The 23,055-nt window shown below is 46.2% G+C and overlaps 1 protein-coding gene across 4 annotated transcripts in view; it reads left to right on the top strand.

Annotated features, from left to right (window-relative positions):
* The window catches only part of UPF2 (UPF2 regulator of nonsense mediated mRNA decay), a 376,291-nt gene that overhangs the window by 319,584 nt on the left and 33,652 nt on the right, over positions 1–23,055 (top strand). For all 4 annotated transcript variants that reach the window (XM_063926873.1, XM_063926875.1, XM_063926874.1 and 1 more), the window contains exons 17-18: positions 3,683–3,828; positions 6,710–6,814. In XM_063926873.1, coding sequence (XP_063782943.1) covers positions 3,683–3,828; positions 6,710–6,814 — 251 coding nt within the window. The remainder of the gene's footprint in view (positions 1–3,682; positions 3,829–6,709; positions 6,815–23,055) is intronic.

Below are 23,055 nucleotides of genomic sequence, written 5' to 3'. Positions count from 1 at the left end.
CTAAAACGCATCCAGACAGAGGGCCAACTTACCTGGGAGCCACCCCCAGAATCTCCCAATAGCACTACAAGGAACAGCATGCCTTCCAAATGCTGCTCCCATTCAATGCCTTCTCACACATGAAGACAAACAGTGGTCGCTGCTCAATCATCCTAGAGATAATTGTATATTAGGAAATTTTTAGTGTGCTGGGAGGATACCAAGAGGGGGAAAAGCACCCCCCCCCCCCCCCCCCCTCTCTGTCTACTGTCTGTATGGTAGAGTGGCCAGACGGAAGCCACTCCTTAGTAAAAAGCACATGGCAGCCCACCTGTAGTTTGCTAAAATGCACCTGAGGGACACAAAATTCTCTGGTCTGATGAGACAAAGATTGAAGTCTTTGGCGTGAATGCTAGACGTCATGTTTGGAGGAAACCCGGCACCGCTCATCACCAGCACAATACCATCCCTACGGTGAGGCATGATGGTGGGAGCATCATGCTGTGGGGATGTTTTTCAGCGGCAGAAACTGGGAGACTAGTCAGGAAAGAGGGAAAGATGAATGCAGCAATGTACAGAGACATCCTGGATGAAAACCTGCTCCAGAGCACTCTAGACCTCCAGACTGGGGTGACGTTTCCACTTTCTGCAGGACAATGACCCTAAACACACAGCCGATATATCAAAACAACTTTGTGAATGTCCTTGAGTGGCCCAGCCAGAGCCTTGAATCTGAGCATCTCTGGAGAGATCTGAAAATGGCTGTGCACCGACGCTTCCCATCCAACCTGATGAAGCTTGAGAGGTGCTGCAAAGAGGAATGGGCGAAACTGCCCAAAGATAGTTGTGCCAAGCTTGTGGCATCATATTCAAAAAGACTTGAAGCTGTAATTACTGCCAAAGGTGGAAAAAGTGAAGCGCTGTGAATACTTTCCGGATGCACAGTATGTTTAGGTGTATTCTGTCTGATTACAAATATTGCCATGGTTTTAAATATTTTGAAACTATGGGCCCGATTCAGACCTGATCGTAAATGTGCGTAAAAACGCACATCTACGATCAAAAACTCTGACATGGGGGAACGCCCTGCACAAGGCTAGTCCGCCCCGCATGCCAGACCGATGATGCTTTTGCACCTGGCAAGCAGCTTCCTGCCTTCGCAGCCTAGCTGTGGAGGTAGGTAGCTACGCAATACGTTTTGGGTCGCAGCGGCTGCGTGTGACATCATGCAGCCACCGCGGCCCACCCCAGCAACGGTCCGGACCATGCTCCCCCCAGTAGCATTCAAACGCCGCTGGCATGCCCCCTCCCGCCCCGCGACCGCCTCTGCCTGCCAATCGCATCTCACTGTGTGCACACGCGCAGTGCAGCTGCGGCACGTGCGCACACCACAAAGGACTTCAGGGTGAGATTGTTGCCGTTGCAGTGATCAGCTCTGAATTAGGCCCTATAGTCCAGGGCTAATCCATCCATTAGGCTCATAGGCGTGGATTAATAGATAGAAAGTCATTAGGTCGACGGGTATAAAAGATAAAAGGTGTCACATGAGTATTAAAACATCATATTTACCTCTGTGGTGCCTTTGCGGGATGACACTGAGGCCTGCTCTCACTGTTCCCTCACGCTGCTCACTGCTAGTGCTGGTATCTGTATGTTAGCACCGCTTCCAGTGTGTGCTGAGGTCTGTTTATACTGCCATTGTCCAGCACTCACCTGCGTGTCATGTTACCTCTGTGCATCAGCTCCACAGCAATCTGCATCTCTTCCATTGTACCAGGGTTCAGGCCTATGTCCTACAAACCAAAGTTCCCTCCAAAGCACTCCAAATGCAGCCATCTTGGAGGAAGTCACCGGATTGTTTTAGCCATTCCAATGGCTGCATCCCCGTCGGCTGTTTACTGCAGCCAATCATGAGACTGATACCTATAAAGGGAGCAGCTTGGCCGCTCACAACCCGCCAGTACAACATTGCATTCTTTAGTATAGGCAGCTCTTTGCTGAGCTCCTTGATAATTGCATTGGTTCCAGCCCGGTTAATACTGGTTCTAGACCAGTTGCCTTTCTGGATCCAGTCTGGTCACTACCAGCTTTACAGTTCTGTTCTCTTTTGCTCTAGTGCATCATCGGATATCTAGTCAGTTAGGTTCATGTAATCAGTCACCGCTTCCTGCATCTATCAAGAGTACAAGCCTACTGAGTCTTGCTTTTTAATAAAGTTTTATACCTCTTCACCTTGCATTCGGGCCAGCCACTGCCAGAGCACCAACGTATCTCTACAAGTTCACTAAACCATACACCACCTAGTGCACAACACTTCAACAGTAAAAGTTGGATCAAGTCTCTGCGCTTCCATCACACTCTAGCTGCTCTGGCTTCAGCCTCGCGCGCCACCCCAAGCCTGCCCAAACCCTCAGGCGTGACAAAAGGTTGACTGTTTAAAGTCAACAGGTACAAAGGGTCGATATGAGAATGATCGACACACATGGTTTTTGTGATATATTTTTTAATTTATTTTTTGGGACGAAATATAGGTACTTTATTTTTCTCTAACCACCATCATTAGAAACTTGTATCCTCACTGGCTCACTTCGATCATGGTGGCTCGCTTGCCGCAGGTTACTATTACCAATAGATGTTGACGTAGAAAGTAAATAAAGCATATGTTGAAAAAACTTGTGTTGACCAACTTTATGTCTACCTTTTGTACCTATTGACCATATGGTGTATACTTAATGAATATCAACCTATACAAAGACGATCTATCATCCGGATACCCTGTCTCAAGAAGTGTTGGTTCATTTGCCAACAAAATGAAAGAGAAAAACAAATAATATCACTGTGAGTCTAATGGCATACACTGCCGAGGTGTGAGCTGAAAAGTGCGAAAACTCTGTTTGGGAGCTCAGACTAGAGTTTAAGCACCCTAACCAGGTCTTTAGACTGGTATAGCCTCTGTGCACGGATATACCCGGTACTAATGGGCAGGCATGCAATTGAACTGCACCAGTAGGCTGCTATTATGTTTTGGCGTCCATAAAATAATTGAACTCCTCCCCCCTAGCAAGATATATGCTTACCAAATCCTGAGATTAATTGAGCCTTGGGTAATGTTGCACCTTTAGCCACTGGTGATTGCATATTGCACTGGTAGCTTTCAAACTTTAAAGTTAGTGTTCCTCAGGATACTCCGAAAGGGTAACAGAAAAAACAATATCATACTCACCCTTTATAAATGTGTTATTTGCCTTGTACATTAATTTATAATTCCGAAGTCTGTCTGTCTTTTAATAGTAATGGAATAAATTACCAGTGGGTAACTGTGCAGTATTACCTAAGGTTCGATTCTTTGCATTTAAGAATTGGTGAGCCTACTGTATATCGTAATGAGTGTAGGTTTTTGGGCTTGCACAGTGTACACTAAATTTATTTTTCTCATTTTATTGTTTTTTTTTTTTTTTTTTTTTCCTGTAAAATAACCATGCATTGTGAGAATAAAATATGGAAACATTTGATTTCAGGAGTGTAGGCAAATATGAATTTATTGGGAAGTAATTTACTTTCTTCATGGATTTTAAGAGATTGTTTGCAAGCAGATATTTTACATTATGTTTCTGGACGTTGTAGCATTCAATATAACGACCTATTGTTTTAAATAAAATAGATATTTAAAATCCTTATAATTCTGTATTGTTCCATCTTCAAGGTCTTATGATTGACAAAGACTCAAAACATTCTATTGCTGATGGTGAAACTCTGGAGGATGAAGATGATGAAGAGGAGGAAGAAGCTGGAGCAGAGACAGAGGAGCAGTCTGGAAATGAAAGTGAAATGAATGAACCAGAAGATGATGTCAGTGTATTTATAATTTGTTTCCCAGAATTAGTCCTAAAAAGAAATTTTTAATAAATTGTATTAAAAGTAGAGTTTCTGTAATCCATTAACGGATTGTTCTAAACCCAGAGTCTCAGTACATATTGTTAATTATCAACAGTATTGATTACTGTATCTTAATCACAAGGTTGGTTCTAGTTTTGCTGTGATCAGAAAAGGATATGCTATAAACGGGTGTGGTATTGACATTCGACCACACTTAGGTCGACAGGGTCTCTAGGTCAACAGGCCAAAAGGTCAACATGAGGGGTTTAATCTTTTTTTTTTTTTTTTTTTTATTTGGTGTCGTTTTTCGCCATATAGTGACCGTGAACCCCAATTAGTGCACCGCGTCCCCTCGCATGGGTAGCGAACTTCGGGCTAGGTGCCTCGCTGTGCTCGGCACAGGTTACCGTTCCCAATCGTAGTCCACGTGGATCGTAAAGTATGAAAAAGTTCAAAAAAAGAAGAAAAATGTGAAAAACTCATGTCGACCTAGAGACCCTGTCGACCAAGAAACCCTGTAGACCTAGTTACTGTCGACCAATGGTAGTAGACCTAGAGACCGGATACCGCTGTAAACATGACATCAAGTGGTCAGGAGGGTTATTAAATAAGTGACTCCTACATGTAGCCTTGGGAATAAAGCTTAGTTTTTTAATGTACATAAAGCAGAACAATACACAATGAGGCTGATTCTGAGTTGGGAGCAAAGACAAAAAGAGTAAGTAACGGGGCCCATACATCTGCAATGTATTGCGGCTGTTTCCTATTTCTCTTACGTCCTAGAGGATGCTGGGGTCCACATTAGTACCATGGGTATAGACGGGTCCACCAGAAGCCATTGGCACTTTAAGAGTTTGAGTGTGTGGGCTGGCTCCTCCCTCTATGCCCCTCCTACCAGACTCAGTTTAGAAAATGTTCCCGGAGGAGCCGGTCACAGCTAGGGGAGCTCTCCAGAGTTTCCCTAGTAAAGTTTATTTTAGAGTTTATTATTTTACAGGGAGGTTGCTGCCAACAGCCTTCCTGCTTCATGGGACTTGGGGGGTGGGGGGGGGGTGAGTAGTATCCGCCCTGCGGGGTCTGAGCCACTATGTCCGCTGACAGGACACTGAGCTCCTGAGGGGATAGATCGTTCCCCATCACAGGGAATCGCTTACCCCAGCAGCATGCCGCCACTCCCTTACAGAGCTGAAGATCAGTGGCGAGTGAGTCACCGATATCCCTAGCAAGCGGGGGGCCGGTGTGAAGATGGCGGCATCAGGGTAGGAGCGCAGTTTTAGCTGCACTATTCTCTCAAAGATGTCAGTCTCCTCGGGCACAGTTTCTAGACTGAGTCTGGTAGGAGGGGCATAGAGGGAGAGCCAGCCCGCACTCTCAAACTCTTAAAGTGCCAATGGCTCCTGGTGGACCAGTCTATACCCATGGTACTAATGTGGACCCCAGCATCCTCTACGGACTACGAGAAAAGGATTTACCGGTAGGTAACCAAAATCCTGTTTTGTGGGGTGTTTGGGGTCAAAAATCTGCATTGTATGGTTTACACCGATTGCCGATTCCGACCAAAAAGTGTTTGGAATTGTTAAATCAGGTTGTCTAACATGTTTGGTTTTAGTGACCAATCAGGGCTCTACATTGCTAGTGTATATGGTAAGTTGGTAACAGCTGATTTTCTGACAGTTACTAGTATTTTGCCATTAAAATGGGCTTTTTCATGATTTGCAGATCTGATCTTTGAAATTTGTAAACTACTGATTAAATAGTGGCAATGTATTGGCACATATTGGTGTATTGGGGAATTGTTAAATCTGGGGGAAAACGCAGAATCTGTGAATTTTGTAGATTGCTGATGTATGGGCCCCATAATTTACACCTTGGCAAAACTATGTTGCACTGCAGGTGAAGCTGATTTTAAATGAGTACAGAGAATTGAGAGGGGCGTGTCCTAACTCAAATCTAAATTGTTGTGTAAAAATAAATCTTCCTAACATTTGTGGGCTACATGCAAAAGCAACTAGTATTTACCCTTCATGCAAAACTGAGGTGTAACGTGGATAGGCGGCTCTACTGAGGTGTAACGTGTATAAGCGGCTCTACTAAGGTGTAACGTGTATAAGCGGATCTACTGAGGTATAATGTGTATAGGCAGGGGTTAAAGTGTGTGTGGGGGGGGGGGGTCGAACTGTGTTCCACCACCAGTAATGGCATGGTAAATGAGTTCCACCACCTCTCCAGGACCACTTTAAGCCCTGTGTATAGGCATCTCTTCTGTGATGTTACAAGTATAAGGGGCTCTACTATGAGGTGGAAGTTGATATGGCCACGCCCCTTCCCCATGATGTCATGCCCCTATATATTCCACTAAGGGGCGCCAAAATATATATTCGCATACCAAACAAATTAGGCTCAGGTCGGCTCTGGTTCTAGCTATACAATAGCAACTATGGTACTTTTCTAGTTTCGCCTTTAAAATAACTGAATGTTGTATTTCAACTTTCTTGTATTGTTTTTATAAGTTGTCTTTAGCAGAAAAACTGGAACCACAATAATGTTGAAGGTTTACTCGAGGTCATTACTTAAGATTTGAAAACAAAAATGCATACCAAACTATGACTAAGCAAATAAAAGTATGACTACTGTGACATTTAAGTTATTTATAACTATTCATCAAGACTTATGTTGACCATGAAAAGTGTTTTTTCCGCCCTTTCCTCAAGTACCCTGTCTAGCTTTGGTCCATGAGCACCTAATTAGTAATAACCTTCTGTGTATTCAAAAATTATGCAACTTTGCAGTTAATTCTTACTACCTGTGCTAGTTTTTTTGTAATACAAACTGTCCGTGTAATTTTATATTTCAGGATGCTTCTGAAAATGAAGAGGATGAAAGAGAGGAGGAAGAGGAGGAAAATACAGATTACATGACTGACTCAAACAAAGAAAATGAGACAGATGAAGAGAATACTGTATGTAACACATATGGTCCATCTACAGTAGCATCTATTGCAGGGGAGATTCTTTATAATTCTCTGTATGTTAAGAGAACGTAAATATTCTTGTTTCCCTTCTGAGGATGATTCTGAAGTTAGTCTAGCACTTTGCTGGAGTGTAGTGCATTTCCCCAACTTCAAATGTCACCCATCATGTTGACAAAGGAAAAGGCAGACGTTATCCTGCTCTTACACATGAGACCCTTCTAGTGGTGGATAGATGGCTCATGCTTGTCCTTTGATTGTCTGTTTTTTCAAGCTCCCATTCTTTTCTATTACTATTAACTGCATGTATAGAGCTTTTAGTTGCAATTGTATGTTTTGGGAGTTCTGCCTCACCATAGGGCGGGATGTAATGAAGTCTGAGGATGGTGGCAGTGCAGAATACCGGCCAAACTCAGATGTTTTTTAAAGAGGCAATCATGTACAAGACTAAACCATGCCATGCCCCTTTAAAAAACCGTCTGAGTTCGGCTGGCATCCCGCCGAGCGCAGACTTCATTACATCCCGGCCCATGTATTTTATCCCAGCTTCACATTTGCTATGTAGTTTGTTTGGCGACACATGGCTTTCCAGCTTTCTCTTGTGAAGAGTTCTAACCTGGATTCTTTTCTGGTTTTTATTTGCCTGGTGGTTTAACTAATTGCTGCTTAAGCTACTGTTTCAGGAAAGTGTGTTTGACTAGGGTGTGTGAAAAGGTTGACATGACCAGGGTCGAAACAGAAATGTTTGGTTGGGTTTTATTGGTGGTAAGGCTGAATGTGGCCTTAGTAGTGTCTACGATGGGAGTGGAGGAAAGTAATGGCCCCCATACATTTTGCCAACGATGATCAGCGATCCTCCGGGAGAATCAGGGGAAGTTAAACATATTAAATGCCTGATTCCCGATCCTGACTGAAAACGGTCGGGATTGTGGAATCTGGATTTCTCATAATTTGTAATATTCCCGATTCCCCGACACAGCTGTCCTGGTATCTGCCAATTGCCCCAATATGTCTCTGCTGTATGGGGGTCTTTAGTTAATTGAAAAGTATCAGCTTCCCCCAACAGCAAGAAACTACTGATAACGTCGATTTTATCTTTAAACATAAAGCTATACCTTTAAACACACTTTTACCATGGAGCCGCTGCGGCCGCTAGACTTAAGATGCACTCTACGTACCTTTTACGCTATTTGCGTAAATAAGTCCCGTACCATGTACGGACTCTGCGTACAAACGCCGCGCTGATGGTACAAAGTACTCGCAGCGCATACACACCCAATGAATACACTTTAAAACCTTATACAGTTAGGCAATGTAATACACTTTAAACCTTAGCAGGGAAAAGAGGACACGACACCGATTTGTAGTTAATCACTGGGTTCCGACACCACAGAGTAATATTTCTGAAAGGGGGTTAACAATACAAATTATGCACTACAATACAACAGAGTAAATGGCTACAGTCAATGTACCTACGTGAGAATATTCGCGTGCGCTTCCCGGTCCGGTCCTCCGCTATCAGGTTGATAGCGTTGAGAGTCTTGTGCCCGGCCAGGCTGCAACAGGCTTTTTATACAATACTTCCAAAAGCAATACAATGGATACTGTAATCCCTTTGTCCATTGGACACAGGAATGCACTTTTACAGTACAGGAGAGGTCATAGGTTGATTTGAAAAGGTAGGCGATGTCTTTCTCAACTGCTCTTGTGGGTGGTCTCCTCTGGATTCCCGCCGCATAAATAATATACAGTAAATACAGTTTATATCTATATTCTGCTTCTGCACCTAACTATCCGCAGGAACATGCGATCTTCCGCTGTCAGGTCCGGGTGTTTTTGTGAATCCGTTAACCCGGGACCAACCACAGGTGTAGGTGCTGGGGTATGAAGAAAGCAGGGAGGACGAAGAAAGTTCCGTTTCATATATTTATTAAAAATAATAATTCAGTAAAGAGTTAAATGACAAGTTGTTAATCATCATATTATACTGAAGTATTGCAGGAATGGCAGAAATAATATGCAGGATGAATCTCAAAGACAAATAAAAGAAATGTTCATGGAACTGTATATGAAACAAGCTGATGAATAAATGTTGAATTGTCCAAATATAAACAAGCTTTGATGCTGAACGGCAGAATGTGTTTAACTGGGTAATGCAGACATGAAGAAATAACTGTAAGGATTTGCAATGAAGTTTTGAGAGTTAACTGAGAGGCTGTGAAGAATTATCCTTGTTATGGTAACATAGAAAATAAAAGTACTTAATTGGGTTACTTGCGGGTTCCGGAGATCACTGTGAAAACTGTAGCAGATGACAAGGTGATGAACGGGTTAAATGCTGAGTAGAACAAACGAACAGCTGAGGGTAGTGGATTCCTCCAAACTTTGTATGGTAGGCAGACAAGGTAACCTCATGCAAGACTCTGGGAATCCAACTGCTTCCAGTAGGTGTGCAATTAACTGACAGCACAGCGGGGAGCTGGTGGATCTTTTAGCAGTGAAGGCTGCAGACGGACCTCTGGGAACGGAGGCGATATCTGGACCACGGGAATCACACAGGAATGCACGGAGAGAGCTCAGAGCTAGAGCACAGCGTTGATACAACAAAGCACTGGCCCAGAGTAACATAATCCCAGCCTACTTAAAGGCAGCACACGCACGGGATTGGCTTACACCTGCCCACAGGTGTTTTCACAAGTGCTCTGTATTACCTATTTGGTCTCCAACATGGCCACCTCCTATACAGCAGACACACCGCAGTGCCTTAGGCCATTTGGTCCCCGCACTCCCAGTTCCCAGACTCTGCATTACCTGTGCCACTGATCACGCCGCGTCCCCACACGGGCACACAGCACCGCGAGCAACCGCACTGGCAACGGATGAACCCCAGAACCCGCAGAGGTGAGAGACCGGTTCGTGACAGTACCCCCTCTTCTAAGGGTGGTCTCCGAACACCTTTGAACCTTATCAGGATTTTTGGAGAAGTATTTCTGTACCAGTCTTGGAGCATGAACATCTTCAGAGAAAACCCAGGATCTCTCCTCCGGACCGTAACCCTTCCAGTCAACCAGAAACTGTAAACGTCCATATCGGGAACGTGAGTCCACAATCTCTTTAACTTCAAATTCCTCATTCTGCAAAGAGTGAACTTTAGGAGATTTGGACTGGGTAGTACGGAACTTATTGAGAATCAAAGGCTTCAGTAAAGATGTATGAAAGGCGTTAGGAATTCTCAAAGATGGTGGCAACTTGACTTTGTATGACACAGGGTTGAGTACTTTTACAATGGGAAATGGACCAATAAACTTGGGAGCAAATTTCTTAGAAGGAACTTTGAACCTGAGATTGCGCGTAGAAATCCAAACTTGGTCTCCCACCTTGTAATTCGGTACAGCTTTACGTTTTCTATCTGCAAAAGATTTATAACAAGCGGAAGTTTTGACCAACGACTTACGCACACAACTCCAGATTCTAGATAGACGTTGAAGCTCTTGATCTGCTGCTGGAACCTCTAGGGCTGGCAATGGATGGAACTCTGGCACACGAGGATGAAAGCCGAAGTTAATATAAAAGGGCGTAGATTCTGAAGACGAATGGAAGAGATTATTATGAGCAAATTCTGCCAATGGAAGGTAGTCAACCCAGTCATCCTGTGAGGACGATATATATAGCCGGAGAAATGTTTCAAGGTCTTGGTTTACTCTCTGTTTGTCCATCTGTCTGAGGATGATATGCAGAAGAAAAATTCAACTTGACATTTAAAGATGAACAAAGCGACCTCCAAAACTTGGCCACAAACTGTGTTCCCCGATCAGAGATGATCTCTCGAGGAAGGCCATGCAACTTGAAGATTTCAGAGATGAACAATTTGGCTAGTAAAGGGGCTGATGGTAATCCAGTTAATGGAATGAAATCGATCCACTATCACCCAAATGGTATTTCGCCCTTTTGATGGAGGTAGATCGGTCACGAAATCCATTGAGATATGAGTCCATGGTTGTTTGGGTATGGATAATGGATGTAATAAACCTGGTGGAGAACTTCTGGGACTCTTATGTTGGGCACATTTAGGACATGCTGCTATAAACTCTTGGACATCGGCTTTGAGACGTGGCCACCAATAAGACTGTTGAATAAATTTGAGAGTCTTTAGAACCCCAGGATGACCCATGAAGGAGGAGGAGTGAGCCCAGGTAAGCAGCCGTTTTCGAAGATTTGTGGCGACAAAGGTCTTTCCAGGCGGAGGAACTGGAGAGGTTCGAGTCATTAAAAAGGACGTAGGATTCACAATGGCTTGATTCGTGGTAGCATCATTTGATTCAGAAGAAGCAAAGGACCGAGAAAGGGCATCTGCCTTTTTGTTCTGAGACCCTGGACGATAGGTGAGCTTGAAATTAAATCGTGTGAAGAAAAGCGCCCATCGAGCTTGTCGTGGATTCAAGCACTGAGCTGACTGCAGATATAGAAGATTCTTATGATCAGTATAAACTGTAATGCGATGTTGTGCTCCTTCTAGAAGGTATCTCCACTCCTCAAATGCCAACTTGATGGCAAGTAATTCTTTCTCACCGATTGCATAATTACGTTCGGCCGGGAGGAACTTACGGGAGAAATATCCGCAGGGATGGACCTTTTTATCTTCAAAGACTTGTGACAAACCAGCTCCTACTGCTTCTGTAGATGCATCCACCTCTAGTAGAAAGGGACGATTCAAATCAGGCTGTCGAAGAATGGGGGCCGACACAAAGGCTTGCTTTAAATCAGAGAAGGCTTTGATTGCTTCAGAAGACCAGTTCGTAGGATTTGCTCCCTTGCGAGTTAGGGCTGTGATGGGAGCAGCTAACGTAGAATAATTCTTAATGAATCTCCTATAGAAATTAGCAAAGCCAAGAAATCGCTGAATCCCCTTGAGAGTTGTAGGAGTGAACCAATCTCGGATAGCTTGTACCTTACCGGGATCCATACATAGCTCTGATCCAGAAATAATGTAACCAAAGAACGGTATGGAAGATACTTCAAAAGTGCACTTCTCTAACTTACAATAAAGTTGATTTTTCCTCAGACGTGTCAGTACCTCTTTAACTTGGTGACGGTGAGACTTTAGATCCTTAGAGAATATTAGGATATCATCCAGGTACACTACTAGACACTTGTAGAGAAGATCACGAAAAAGTTCATTCACATAGCTTTGAAAAACTGCAGGTGCATTACAAAGACCAATAGGCATTACAAGGTATTCGTAATGCCCATCCCGGGTATTAAAAGCAGTCTTCCACTCGTCCCCTGCCCGGATGCGGATTAAATTGTAGGCCCCTCGGAGATCCAGTTTTGTAAACACAGTAGCTCCCTTTACCCGGTCAAATAATTCTGAAATTAAGGGTAATGGATACTTGTTTTTCACAGTGATCTCATTGAGTCCACGGTAATCTATGCATGGTCGTAACCCACCGTCCTTCTTCTTAACGAAAAAGAATCCGGCTCCTGCAGGTGAAGAAGATGGTCTGATAAATCCTTTGGTTAGATTTTCCTGTATATAATCAGACATAGCTTGCGTCTCTGGGATGGATAGCGGATATTCGTCCCCTAGGAGGGGTTTTGCCTGGAACCAGGACGATTGGGCAGTCCCATTCGCGATGAGGAGGTAGAGAGTCTGCTGCTTGTTTACTGAAAACATCCGCAAAGGATTGATACACCGGAGGTAGGTCGGGAAGGCTAATTGACCGGAGAGGTACAATTGAGGCTAAACAGTCCTTGGTACAAGATTTACCCCACGAAAGGACTTCCATGGTTTGCCAATTAAGTTGAGGATTATGTTTCTGCAGCCAAGGTAAACCAAGTATCACATCTTGAGAGGCTTTGGGAATCACGTAGAAGGAGACGTATTCGGAATGGAGCACACCAACTTTCATCTTGAGACATACGGTTCGATGAGTAATTATACCATCTGGAATTCGACTTCCATCCACTGCTGTAACAGCAACTGCTGCTTCCAGAGGCATGGTTTGAACTTTAGACCGTATGACAAAGGCTGAGAAGATGAAGTTCTCGGCTGCCCCGGAATCTAGGAGAGCTGAAACTTTCACTGTAGAACTTGGAACTTCTAATTGAATAGACAAGGTCGGCTCTTTCCCAGAACGTGATTCTAAAGTAACTCCTAGCTTAACCTCTCTTAAATAAGCTAGGAGCGAGAGTTTCCCGGTCGGAGTTTGCAGAATTTAACTAAGTGTTCGGAGGACCCACAGTACATACAGAGGTTACCCTGTCGACGACGAAGTCGTTCCTCCTCTGTGAGGCGAGAGCGCCCAATCTGCATAGGTTCTTCTGTCGTTACCGGAGACTGTGATGAAGAATCTTGTCGAGGCCTAGGATGATAACGTGGACTGGATCGCTCTGCCCTGGATTTCTCTAAACATCGCTCCCTGTAGCGTAGGTCAAGTTTGTTACAGAGAGAAATCAATTCATCCAGTTTAGTTGGCACATCCCGGATAGTTGAATCATCCTTGATTCTCTCTGAAAGTCCATTCCAAAACGCGGCGATCAGGGCCTCCTCATTCCAGTTTAACTCTGAAGACAACGTGCGAAACTGAATAATATATTGACTGACAGGACGTAAACCTTGACGTAGACGGAGAATCTCCAAAGATGCTGAGGTGGTCCTGCCTGGTTCGTCAAAGATTCTCCGGAAGGATGATACGAACTCTTTGTAATTAGAGAGGATAGGATCACCTCTTTCCCATAATGGTGATGCCCACTCCAGAGCCTGACCGGAGAGGAGGGCAATAATATATGCAACCTTAGAACGAGCTGATGGGAAACTGGCGGGCAACAGTTCGAACTGGATCTCGCATTGATTCAGGAATCCTCTGCAAAGTTTTGGAGTTCCGTCAAACTTACTCGGAGAGGGTAACTGCAAGCGGGACGTAGGCAGCGTCACAGGAGAAGCTGTAGTGGTAACTGGGACAACCGGAGTTGGAATCTGGACTTGAGACGTTTTAATAGCCGTATGAAGAGTCTCTAAACGGTCTGCCATAGTTTGCATAAACTGCACTATTTGTGTCTGTATAGACTCCTGGTTTTCCAGACGGGAAAGGATATCTGATGTAGCACCGCCTCCTGCGAATTGGTCACTTGACGGATCCATGTGGCCAGTGCTTACTGTCAGGTCCGGGTGTTTTTGTGAATCCGTTAACCCGGGACCAACCACAGGTGTAGGTGCTGGGGTATGAAGAAAGCAGGGAGGACGAAGAAAGTTCCGTTTCATATATTTATTAAAAATAACAATTCAGTAAAGAGTTAAATGACAAGTTGTTAATCATCATATTATACTGAAGTATTGCAGGAATGGCAGAAATAATATGCAGGATGAATCTCAAAGACAAATAAAAGAAATGTTCATGGAACTGTATATGAAACAAGCTGATGAATAAATGTTGAATTGTCCAAATATAAACAAGCTTTGATGCTGAACGGCAGAATGTGTTTAACTGGGTAATGCAGACATGAAGAAATAACTGTAAGGATTTGCAATGAAGTTTTGGGAGTTAACTGAGAGGCTGTGAAGAATTATCCTTGTTATGGTAACATAGAAAATAAAAGTACTTAATTGGGTTACTTGCGGGTTCCGGAGATCACTGTGAAAACTGTAGCAGATGACAAGGTGATGAACGGGTTAAATGCTGAGTAGAACAAACGAACAGCTGAGGGTAGTGGAATCCTCCAAACTTTGTATGGTAGGCAGACAAGGTAACCTCATGCAAGACTCTGGGAATCCAACTGCTTCCAGTAGGTGTGCAATTAACTGACAGCACAGCGGGGAGCTGGTGGATCTTTTAGCAGTGAAGGCTGCAGACGGACCTCTGGGAACGGAGGCGATATCTGGACCACGGGAATCACACAGGAATGCACGGAGAGAGCTCAGAGCTAGAGCACAGCGTTGATACAACAAAGCACTGGCCCAGAGTAACATAATCCCAGCCTACTTAAAGGCAGCACACGCACTGGATTGGCTTACACCTGCCCACAGGTGTTTTCACAAGTGCTCTGTATTACCTATTTGGTCTCCAACATGGCCACCTCCTATACAGCAGACACACCGCAGTGCCTTAGGCCATTTGGTCCCCGCACTCCCAGTTCCCAGACTCTGCATTACCTGTGCCACTGATCACGCCGCGTCCCCACACGGGCGCACAGCACCGCGAGCAACCGCACTGGCAACGGATGAACCCCAGAACCCGCAGAGGTGAGAGACCGGTTCGTGACATCCGCAAACCAACACCGGAATATTACCCTTAAAATACCCTACAGCTGGATACCAAACACCACCTTATAACCTTAGTCTGTCCCCTCCTATCCTGTAAAGGTGAATCCCTTTGTTCTGGAATCATTTAAACTGTTGATACTTTCTGATGTGGTGCAGGGGGACTGTGTACAATGTGCACTATTTGGATTAAATATGTAATGTTTTGATAGCTCTCCATGCGTTCACAAACTCCGCCGTAAATACCCACACCACGCGCAGGACCGACCATACGCAAATTGCGGATATGTGCACGCACGGCGGAACAAGTGCACACGCAGTGGGCATGTGTGTATATTTTGAACGTGATGTGTGCTTTGTAATATTTTTCGACTTTGACACTACAGTGATGCAAGAAGGTTGCAGTTGTCACTGTAAAAAGGGGGTAATTTAGACCTGCTCGCTAGCGTTTTTTGCTGCGGCGCGATCAGGTCAGAACTGCGCATGCGTATGCACTGCAATGTGCAGGCGCGTCGCATGGGTACAAAGCGGATTGTTGCTGTGCAGTGGGTTTTACGAAGAATCCCTTCACACAGCCGATCGCAAGGAGATTGACAGGGAGTGGTTGAAAAAATGCTGGCATGTCCAAGCGTTTGCAAGGCGGGTGTCTGACGTCAATTCCGGCCCCGAACAGGCTGAAGTGATCGCAGTGGCTGAGTAAGTTCTGGGCAACCCAGAAATGCGATCGCACACTTGCACAGCTAAAATACACTCCCCGGTGGGCGGCGACTATGCGAATGCTGGACTGCAAAAAAACAGCTAGCGAGCGATCGGGTCTGAATTACCCCCCTAGTGAACAGTGTGCCTCTGCATAAATAGCAGTTCATACATACAGTATTTTTATCATATCATATGACCTTGTGAAACTGAATTGATTGGTTTAGGCCAGGTATGGCCTGAGGTAAGTTCATCTGCTTCCCTATGGCATGGCCTAGACCTCATTGTGCCAATATTCCAATTAAATCTGTTTCCTTCCTACATATATCCTTGTTCACAAAGTGCAAGGCTGATACACAATATACATGTATATGTGTGTATGAATGTACATACTCTGCTTAAAGGGATTCTATTTTCCTTTCACCTTATGTCTTATAAGTTAAAACAGTAACAGATTTCATACATTAAGCATGGTTTATAAAAATACAGCGTCTATAGTAAGAGAAAGGATCAAGAGCCAAAAGGTAAAATACCAAGTAAGGTGTTCACTGTGTATTTTTATTTGATGATTAGGGTTTATTTCTGCTATAAAATACATGTAAAGGTGCATACACACGGTGCGATGTGCACTTGACTTTCCTTATGATTTTGACTATATAGTCAAAATCGTGAGGAAAGTTAGTGTATATCGCACCATGTGTACACAGCTTGCGAGGCCGATGCGCGATCTGCAGGCAGCCCAACATTGACTACATCATCCACATATTCCCATATGAGATATATATATATATATCTATATCTATATCATATGGGAAGGGGTCCCTGGGCACTGTGAGGAACTATATATAGCAGTGATGTAATATGTTGGTATAACATGATGAACTGAGCGCCATCACCTCCATCCTGAACTCCTTGAGGCCCCTTCGCCAGTGTACCCTAATCTCTGCAGAGACCCAACAGCACCAAAGCTGCACTGTTGAAGATCATGTTCTGAGCCTAGGCGCCGGGACCTGCATTGCCAGAGTGATTGGTGACTATTGGGGCTGTAACAGAACCAGTACTGGAGTTTGGCAAAGGTGCCAGGAGTATGATCATCCAGCAGGAAATTCTCGTGTGCCCCCAAGTACCTCATTCCTGACCCAACCATCTCAATAAAGGGTCCTACACAGTTACAGATTACACTGAGTGATTATAAATGATTTCGTTCATTAATGAATGAGATATCGTTCAGATCTTTCAGTGTGTGGGCACCAACGATGAACGATACGCGGCCCCGCGCTCGTTCATCATTTGTGCTGGCTCGTTTATGCCTGCAAGCCAATATAGACAGTATCGTCCATATTAACATTCAGGGCTGTGGGGCCGGGTGACGGAGAGAGTGAAGAAACTCACTCCCCCCGTCCGTCCTCACCGCCGCCGGTTCGGCCGACGACTGTATGGCCAGTGTGTAGGATCCTTTCTACAATTGTAACCCACGGGATCACAGCCAGGCTCCCAATGCAAAATGAAAAAGTTAAAATGCACTGTTAACTTACCGAACAACAACTGTCTTAATGCAGGCTGACTGCTGCCAGTCAGTTGTTGCCACAATCACTCTCATCATGGGTGGGACGCAGGGACTGCCACAGCCAGCTAGGTAGGGTGTCTGTATAGTGTGAGAAGTCAGACAGCAGTGCAATGGTGCTGCTGCCTGAAGTAGTGCCCAGTGTTTCTTCCTGCTTGTCTATCCGCTCATCATCTTATGGAACCGGGTCTGTGGCAGCACGGACACACAAGTAAGGGCTGGCCGGCGCAGCAGCACAGTACACTTTAATGATGTCACAACACGGACTGTTGGGAGTCGGGACCAGACCGCTGGATGAGGGTAACCGGAAGTAATGGGGAGGGACGTGCTAGTTATGCTGTGGGTGGCCGGCTGACGTGCTCAATTTAAATATTACTATTTGGTTGTGTATTGCGTTTTTGTGTCTCTGAACCTCGGGGCATGTCACAAGTGTACTCTTTGACCCCCCCTCTGTCGCCGGCCCTGTGTACAGCACATTGTACCGTGTGTACACGCCTTTACAGTTGTGTGCAATTTTTTTTTATTTTATTTCTCTGACGTCCTAGTGGATGCTGGGTACTCCATAAGGACCATGGGGAATAGACGGGCTCCGCAGGAGACTGGGCACTCTAAAAGAAAGATTAGGTACTATCTGGTGTGCACTGGCTCCTCCCTCTATGCCCCTCCTCCAGACCTCAGTTAGAATCTGTGCCCGGCCCGAGCTGGTTGCACACTAGGGGCTCTCCTGAGCTTCTAGTAAAGAAAGTATTTGTTAGGTTTTTTATTTTCAGTGAGATCTGCTGGCAACAGACTCACTGCTACGAGGGACTGAGGGGAGAGAAGCGAACCTACCTGCTTGCAGCTAGCTTGGGCTTCTAAGGCTACTGGACACCATTAGCTCCAGAGGGATCGAACACTGGGCCCGTCCACGATCGTCCGGTCCCGGAGCCGCGCCGCCGTCCCCCTTGCAGAGCCAGAAGCAAGAAGAACATCCTGAAAATCGGCGGCTGAAGACTTCGGTCTTCATGAAGGTAGCGCACAGCACTGCAGCTGTGCACCATTGCTCCCTATGCACACCACACACTCCGGTCACTGATGGGTGCAGGGCGCTGGGGGGGGGGGGGGGGGGCGCCCTGGGCTGCAATTAGAGTACCTTCTATGGCAAAAAGCACATAACATAGTCCAATAAACTATATATGTGCAAAATCCCCCGCCATAATATACATATAAGAGCGGGAGAAGTCCGCCGAGAAGGGGGCGGGGCTATCTCCCTCAGCACACTGGCGCCATTTCCTATTCACAGCTCCGCTGGAAGACAGCTCCCCAGGCTCTCCCCTGCAGTTTCCAGGCTCAAAGGGTAAAAAAGAGAGGGGGGGCACTAAATTTAGGCGCAAAATTGTATATGTAAAGCAGCTATAGGGAAAAATCACTTTGTGTTAGTGTACATCCCTGATTATATAGCGCTGTGGTGTGTGCTGGCATACTCTCTCTCTGTCTCCCCAAAGGACTTTGTGGGGTCCTGTCCTCAGTCAGAGCATTCCCTGTGTGTATGCGGTGTGTCGGTACGGCTGTGTCGACATGTTTGAGGAGGAGGGTTACGTGGAGGCGGAGCAGGAGCCGATAAGTGTGATGTCGCCCCCTGTGGGGCCGACACCGGAGTGGATGGATATGTGGAAGGTTTTAACCGACAGTGTCAACTCCTTACATAAAAGCTTTGACGACGTGACAGCCATGGGACAGTCGGCAGCTCAGTCCGCACCTGCCCAGGCGTCTCAGAGGCCATCAGGGGCTCAAAAACGCCCGCTGACTCAGATGGCAGACACACATGTCGACACGGAGTCTGACTCCAGTGTCAACGAGGATGAGATAAATGTACAGTCCACAAGGGCCATCCGATGTATGATTACGGCTATGAAAGATGTTTTACACATTGCTGACATTAACCCGGTTACCACAAAAAAGGGTATTATGTTTGGGGAGAAAAAGCAGCCAGTGACTTTTCCCCCATCTGATGAGTTAAACGAATTGTGTGAAGAAGCGTGGGGTTCCCCAGATAAGAAACTAGTAATTTCTAAGCGGTTACTAATGGCGTACCCTTTCCCGCCAACGGATAGGTTACGCTGGGAGACATCCCCTAAGGTGGACAAAGTGCTCACACGCTTATCAAAAAAGGTGGCACTGTCGTCTCAGGACACGGCCGCCTTAAAGGAGCCTGCAGATAGAAAGCAGGAGGCTATCCTGAAGTCTGTGTATACACACTCGGGTACTATACTGAGACCTGCTATTGCTTCAGCATGGATGTGCAGTGCTGCAGCAGCGTGGTCTGATTCCCTGTCTGATAACATTGATTCCCTTGACAGGGACACTATATTGCTAACCATAGAGCATATTAAAGACGTAGTCTTATATATGAGAGATGCACAGAGGGACATTTGCCGGCTGGCATCTAGAATTAATGCGATGTCCATTTCTGCCAGGAGAGTATTATGGACTCGGCAGTGGACGGGTGATGCTGATTCTAAAAGGCACATAGAAATTTTGCCTTATAAGGGTGAGAAATTGTTTGGGGACGGTCTTTCGGACCTCGTATCCACAGCAACAGCTGGGATGTAAACTTTTTTACCTCAGATTCCCTCACAGCCTAAGAAAGCACCGTATTATCAAGTACAGTCCTTTCGGCCTCAGAAAGGCAAGCGGGTTAAAGGCGCGTCCTTTCTGCCCAGAAGCAGGGGTAGAGGGAAAAAGCTGCACCATACAGCCAGTTCCCAAGAACAAAAATCCTCCCCTGCTTCCACTAAGTCCACCGCATGACGCTGGGGCTCCACATGTGGAGCCAGGTGCGGTGGGGGCCCGTCTCTGGAACTTCAGCGACCAGTGGGTTCGCTCACAGGTGGATCTCTGGGTTCTACAAGTGGTATCTCAGGGATACAAGCTGGAATTCAAGACGTTTCCCCCTCGCCGTTACCTCAAATCAGCCTTGCCAGCTACTCCCCAGGACAGGGAGGTAGTACTGGCGGCAATTCACAAGCTGTACCTCCAGCAGGTGATAATAAAAGTCCCCCTCCTTCAACAGGGACGGGGTTACTATTCCACAATGTTTGTGGTACCGAAACCAGACGGTTCGGTGAGACCCATTCTAAATTTGAAATCCTTGAACACTTATATAAGGAAGTTCAAGTTCAAAATGGAATCGCTCAGGGTGGTTATTGCAAGCCTGGAAGAGGGGGATTACATGGTATCACTGGACATCAAGGATGCTTACCTACATGTCCCCATTTACCCACCTCACCAGGTGTACCTCCGTTTTGTGGTACAGGAATGCCATTACCAATTCCAGACGTTGCCGTTTGGTCTGTCCACGGCACCGAGGGTATTTACCAAAGTAATGGCCGAAATGATGATACTCCTTCGAAAGAAGGGAGTTATAATTATCCCGTACTTGGACGATCTCCTTATAAAGGCGAGGTCCAGGGAGCAGTTGTTGGTCGGAGTAACACTATCTCAGGAAGTGCTACAACAGCACGGCTGGATTCTGAATATCCCGAAGTCGCAGCTGGTTCCTACGACGCGTCTGCTGTTCCTGGGTATGATACAGAACAGAAGAAGGTGTTTCTCCCGGAGGAGAAAGCCAAGGAGTTGTCATCTCTGGTCAGAGACCTCCTAAAACCAAAACAGGTGTCGGTGCATCACTGCACGCGAGTCCTGGGAAAGATGGTAGCTTCTTACGAGGCAATTGCATTCGGCAGGTTCCATGCACGGATCTTTCAGTGGGATCTGTTAGACAAGTGGTCCGGATCGCATCTTCAGATGCATCGGCTGATCACCCTGTCCCCGAGGGCCAGGGTGTCTCTGCTGTGGTGGCTGCAGAGTGCTCATCTTCTCGAGGGCCGCAGATTCGGCATACAGGACTGGATCCTGGTGACCACGGATGCAAGCCTCCAAGGTTGGGGGGCAGTCACTCAGGGAAGAAACTTCCAAGGACAATGGTCGAGTCAGGAAGCTTCCCTACACATAAATATTCTGGAACGAAGGGCCATTTACAATGCCCTAAGTCAGGCAAGACCCCTGCTTCAAAACCAGCCGGTGCTGATTCAGTCAGACAACATCACGGCGGTCACCCATGTAAACCGACAGGGCGGCACAAGAAGCAGGATGGCGATGGCAGAAGCCACAAGGATTCTCCGATGGGCGGAAAATCACGTGATAGCACTGTCAGCAGTGTTCATTCCGGGAGTGGACAACTGGGAAGCAGACTTCCTCAGCAGGCACGACCTCCACCCGGGAGAGTGGGGACTTCATCCAAAAGTCTTCCAGCTGATTGTAAATCGTTGGGAAAGGCCACAGGTGGACATGATGGCGTCCCGCCTCAACAAAAAGCTAAAAAGATATTGCGCCAGGTCAAGGGACCCTCAGGCGATAGCTGTGGACGCTCTAGTGACACCGTGGGTGTACCAGTCGGTTTATGTGTTCCCTCCTCTTCCTCTCATACCAAAGGTACTGAGGATAATAAGAAGGAGAGGAGTAAGAACTATACTCATCGTTCCGGATTGGCCAAGAAGGACGTGGTACCCGGAACTACAAGAAATGATCTCAGAGGACCCTTGGCCTCTGCCTCTCGGACAGGACCTGCTATAGCAGGGGCCCTGTCTGTTCCAAGACTTACCGCGGCTGCGTTTGACGGCATGGCGGTTGAACGCCGGATCCTGATGGAAAAGGGCATTCCGGTTGAGGTCATTCCTACGCTGATAAAAGCTAGGAAGGATGTGACAGCAAAACATTATCACCGCATATGGCGAAAATATGTTGCTTGGTGTGAGGCTATCAAGGCCCCAACAGAAGAATTTCAGCTGGGTCGATTTCTGCACTTCCTACAGCCAGGAGTGACTATGGGCCTAAAATTGGGATCCATTAAAGTCCAGATTTCGGCCCTGTCTATTTTCTTTCAAAAAGAACTGGCTTCACTGCCTGAGGTTCAGACGTTTGTTAAGGGAGTGCTGCATATTCAGCCCCCTTTTGTGCCCCCAGTGGCACCTTGGGATCTCAACGTTGTGATGGATTTCCTAAAATCACATTGGTTTGAGCCACTTCAGACCGTGGAGTTGAAATATCTCACGTGGAAAGCGGTCATGCTTTTGGCCTTGGCTTCGGCTAGGCGTGTGTCAGAATTGGCGGCTTTGTCATGTAAATGCCCCTATCTGATCTTCCATATGGACAGGGCAGAATTGAGGAGTCGTCCCCAATTTCTCCCTAAGGTGGTATCAGCGTTTCATTTGAACCAACCTATTGTGGTGCCTGCGGCTGCTCAGGACTTGGAGGCTTCCAAGTTGCTGGACGTAGTCCGGGCCCTGAAAATCTATGTTTCCAGGACGGCTAGAGTCAGAAAAACTGACTCGCTGTTTATCCTGCATGCACCCAACAAGCTGGGTGCTCCTGCTTCTAAGCAGACTATTGCTCGCTGGATCTGTTGCACGATTCAACTTGCACATTCTGCGGCTGGACTGCCGCATCCTAAATCAGTCAAAGCCCATTCCACGAGGAAGGTGGGCTCTTCTTGGGCGGCTGCCCGAGGGGTCTCGGCTTTACAACTTTGCCGAGCTGCTACTTGGTCGGGTTCAAACACATTTGCAAATTTCTACAAGTTTGATACCCTGGCTGAGGAGGACCTTGAGTTTGCTCATTCGGTGCTGCAGAGTCATCCGCACTCTCCCGCCCGTTTGGGAGCTTTGGTATAATCCC

The sequence above is a fragment of the Pseudophryne corroboree genome, chromosome 6, assembly GCF_028390025.1.
Source record: "Pseudophryne corroboree isolate aPseCor3 chromosome 6, aPseCor3.hap2, whole genome shotgun sequence".
NCBI lineage: Eukaryota > Metazoa > Chordata > Amphibia > Anura > Myobatrachidae > Pseudophryne > Pseudophryne corroboree.
Note: the sequence above shows the minus strand (reverse complement) of the source record. Positions and strands in the feature narration are given on the sequence as shown.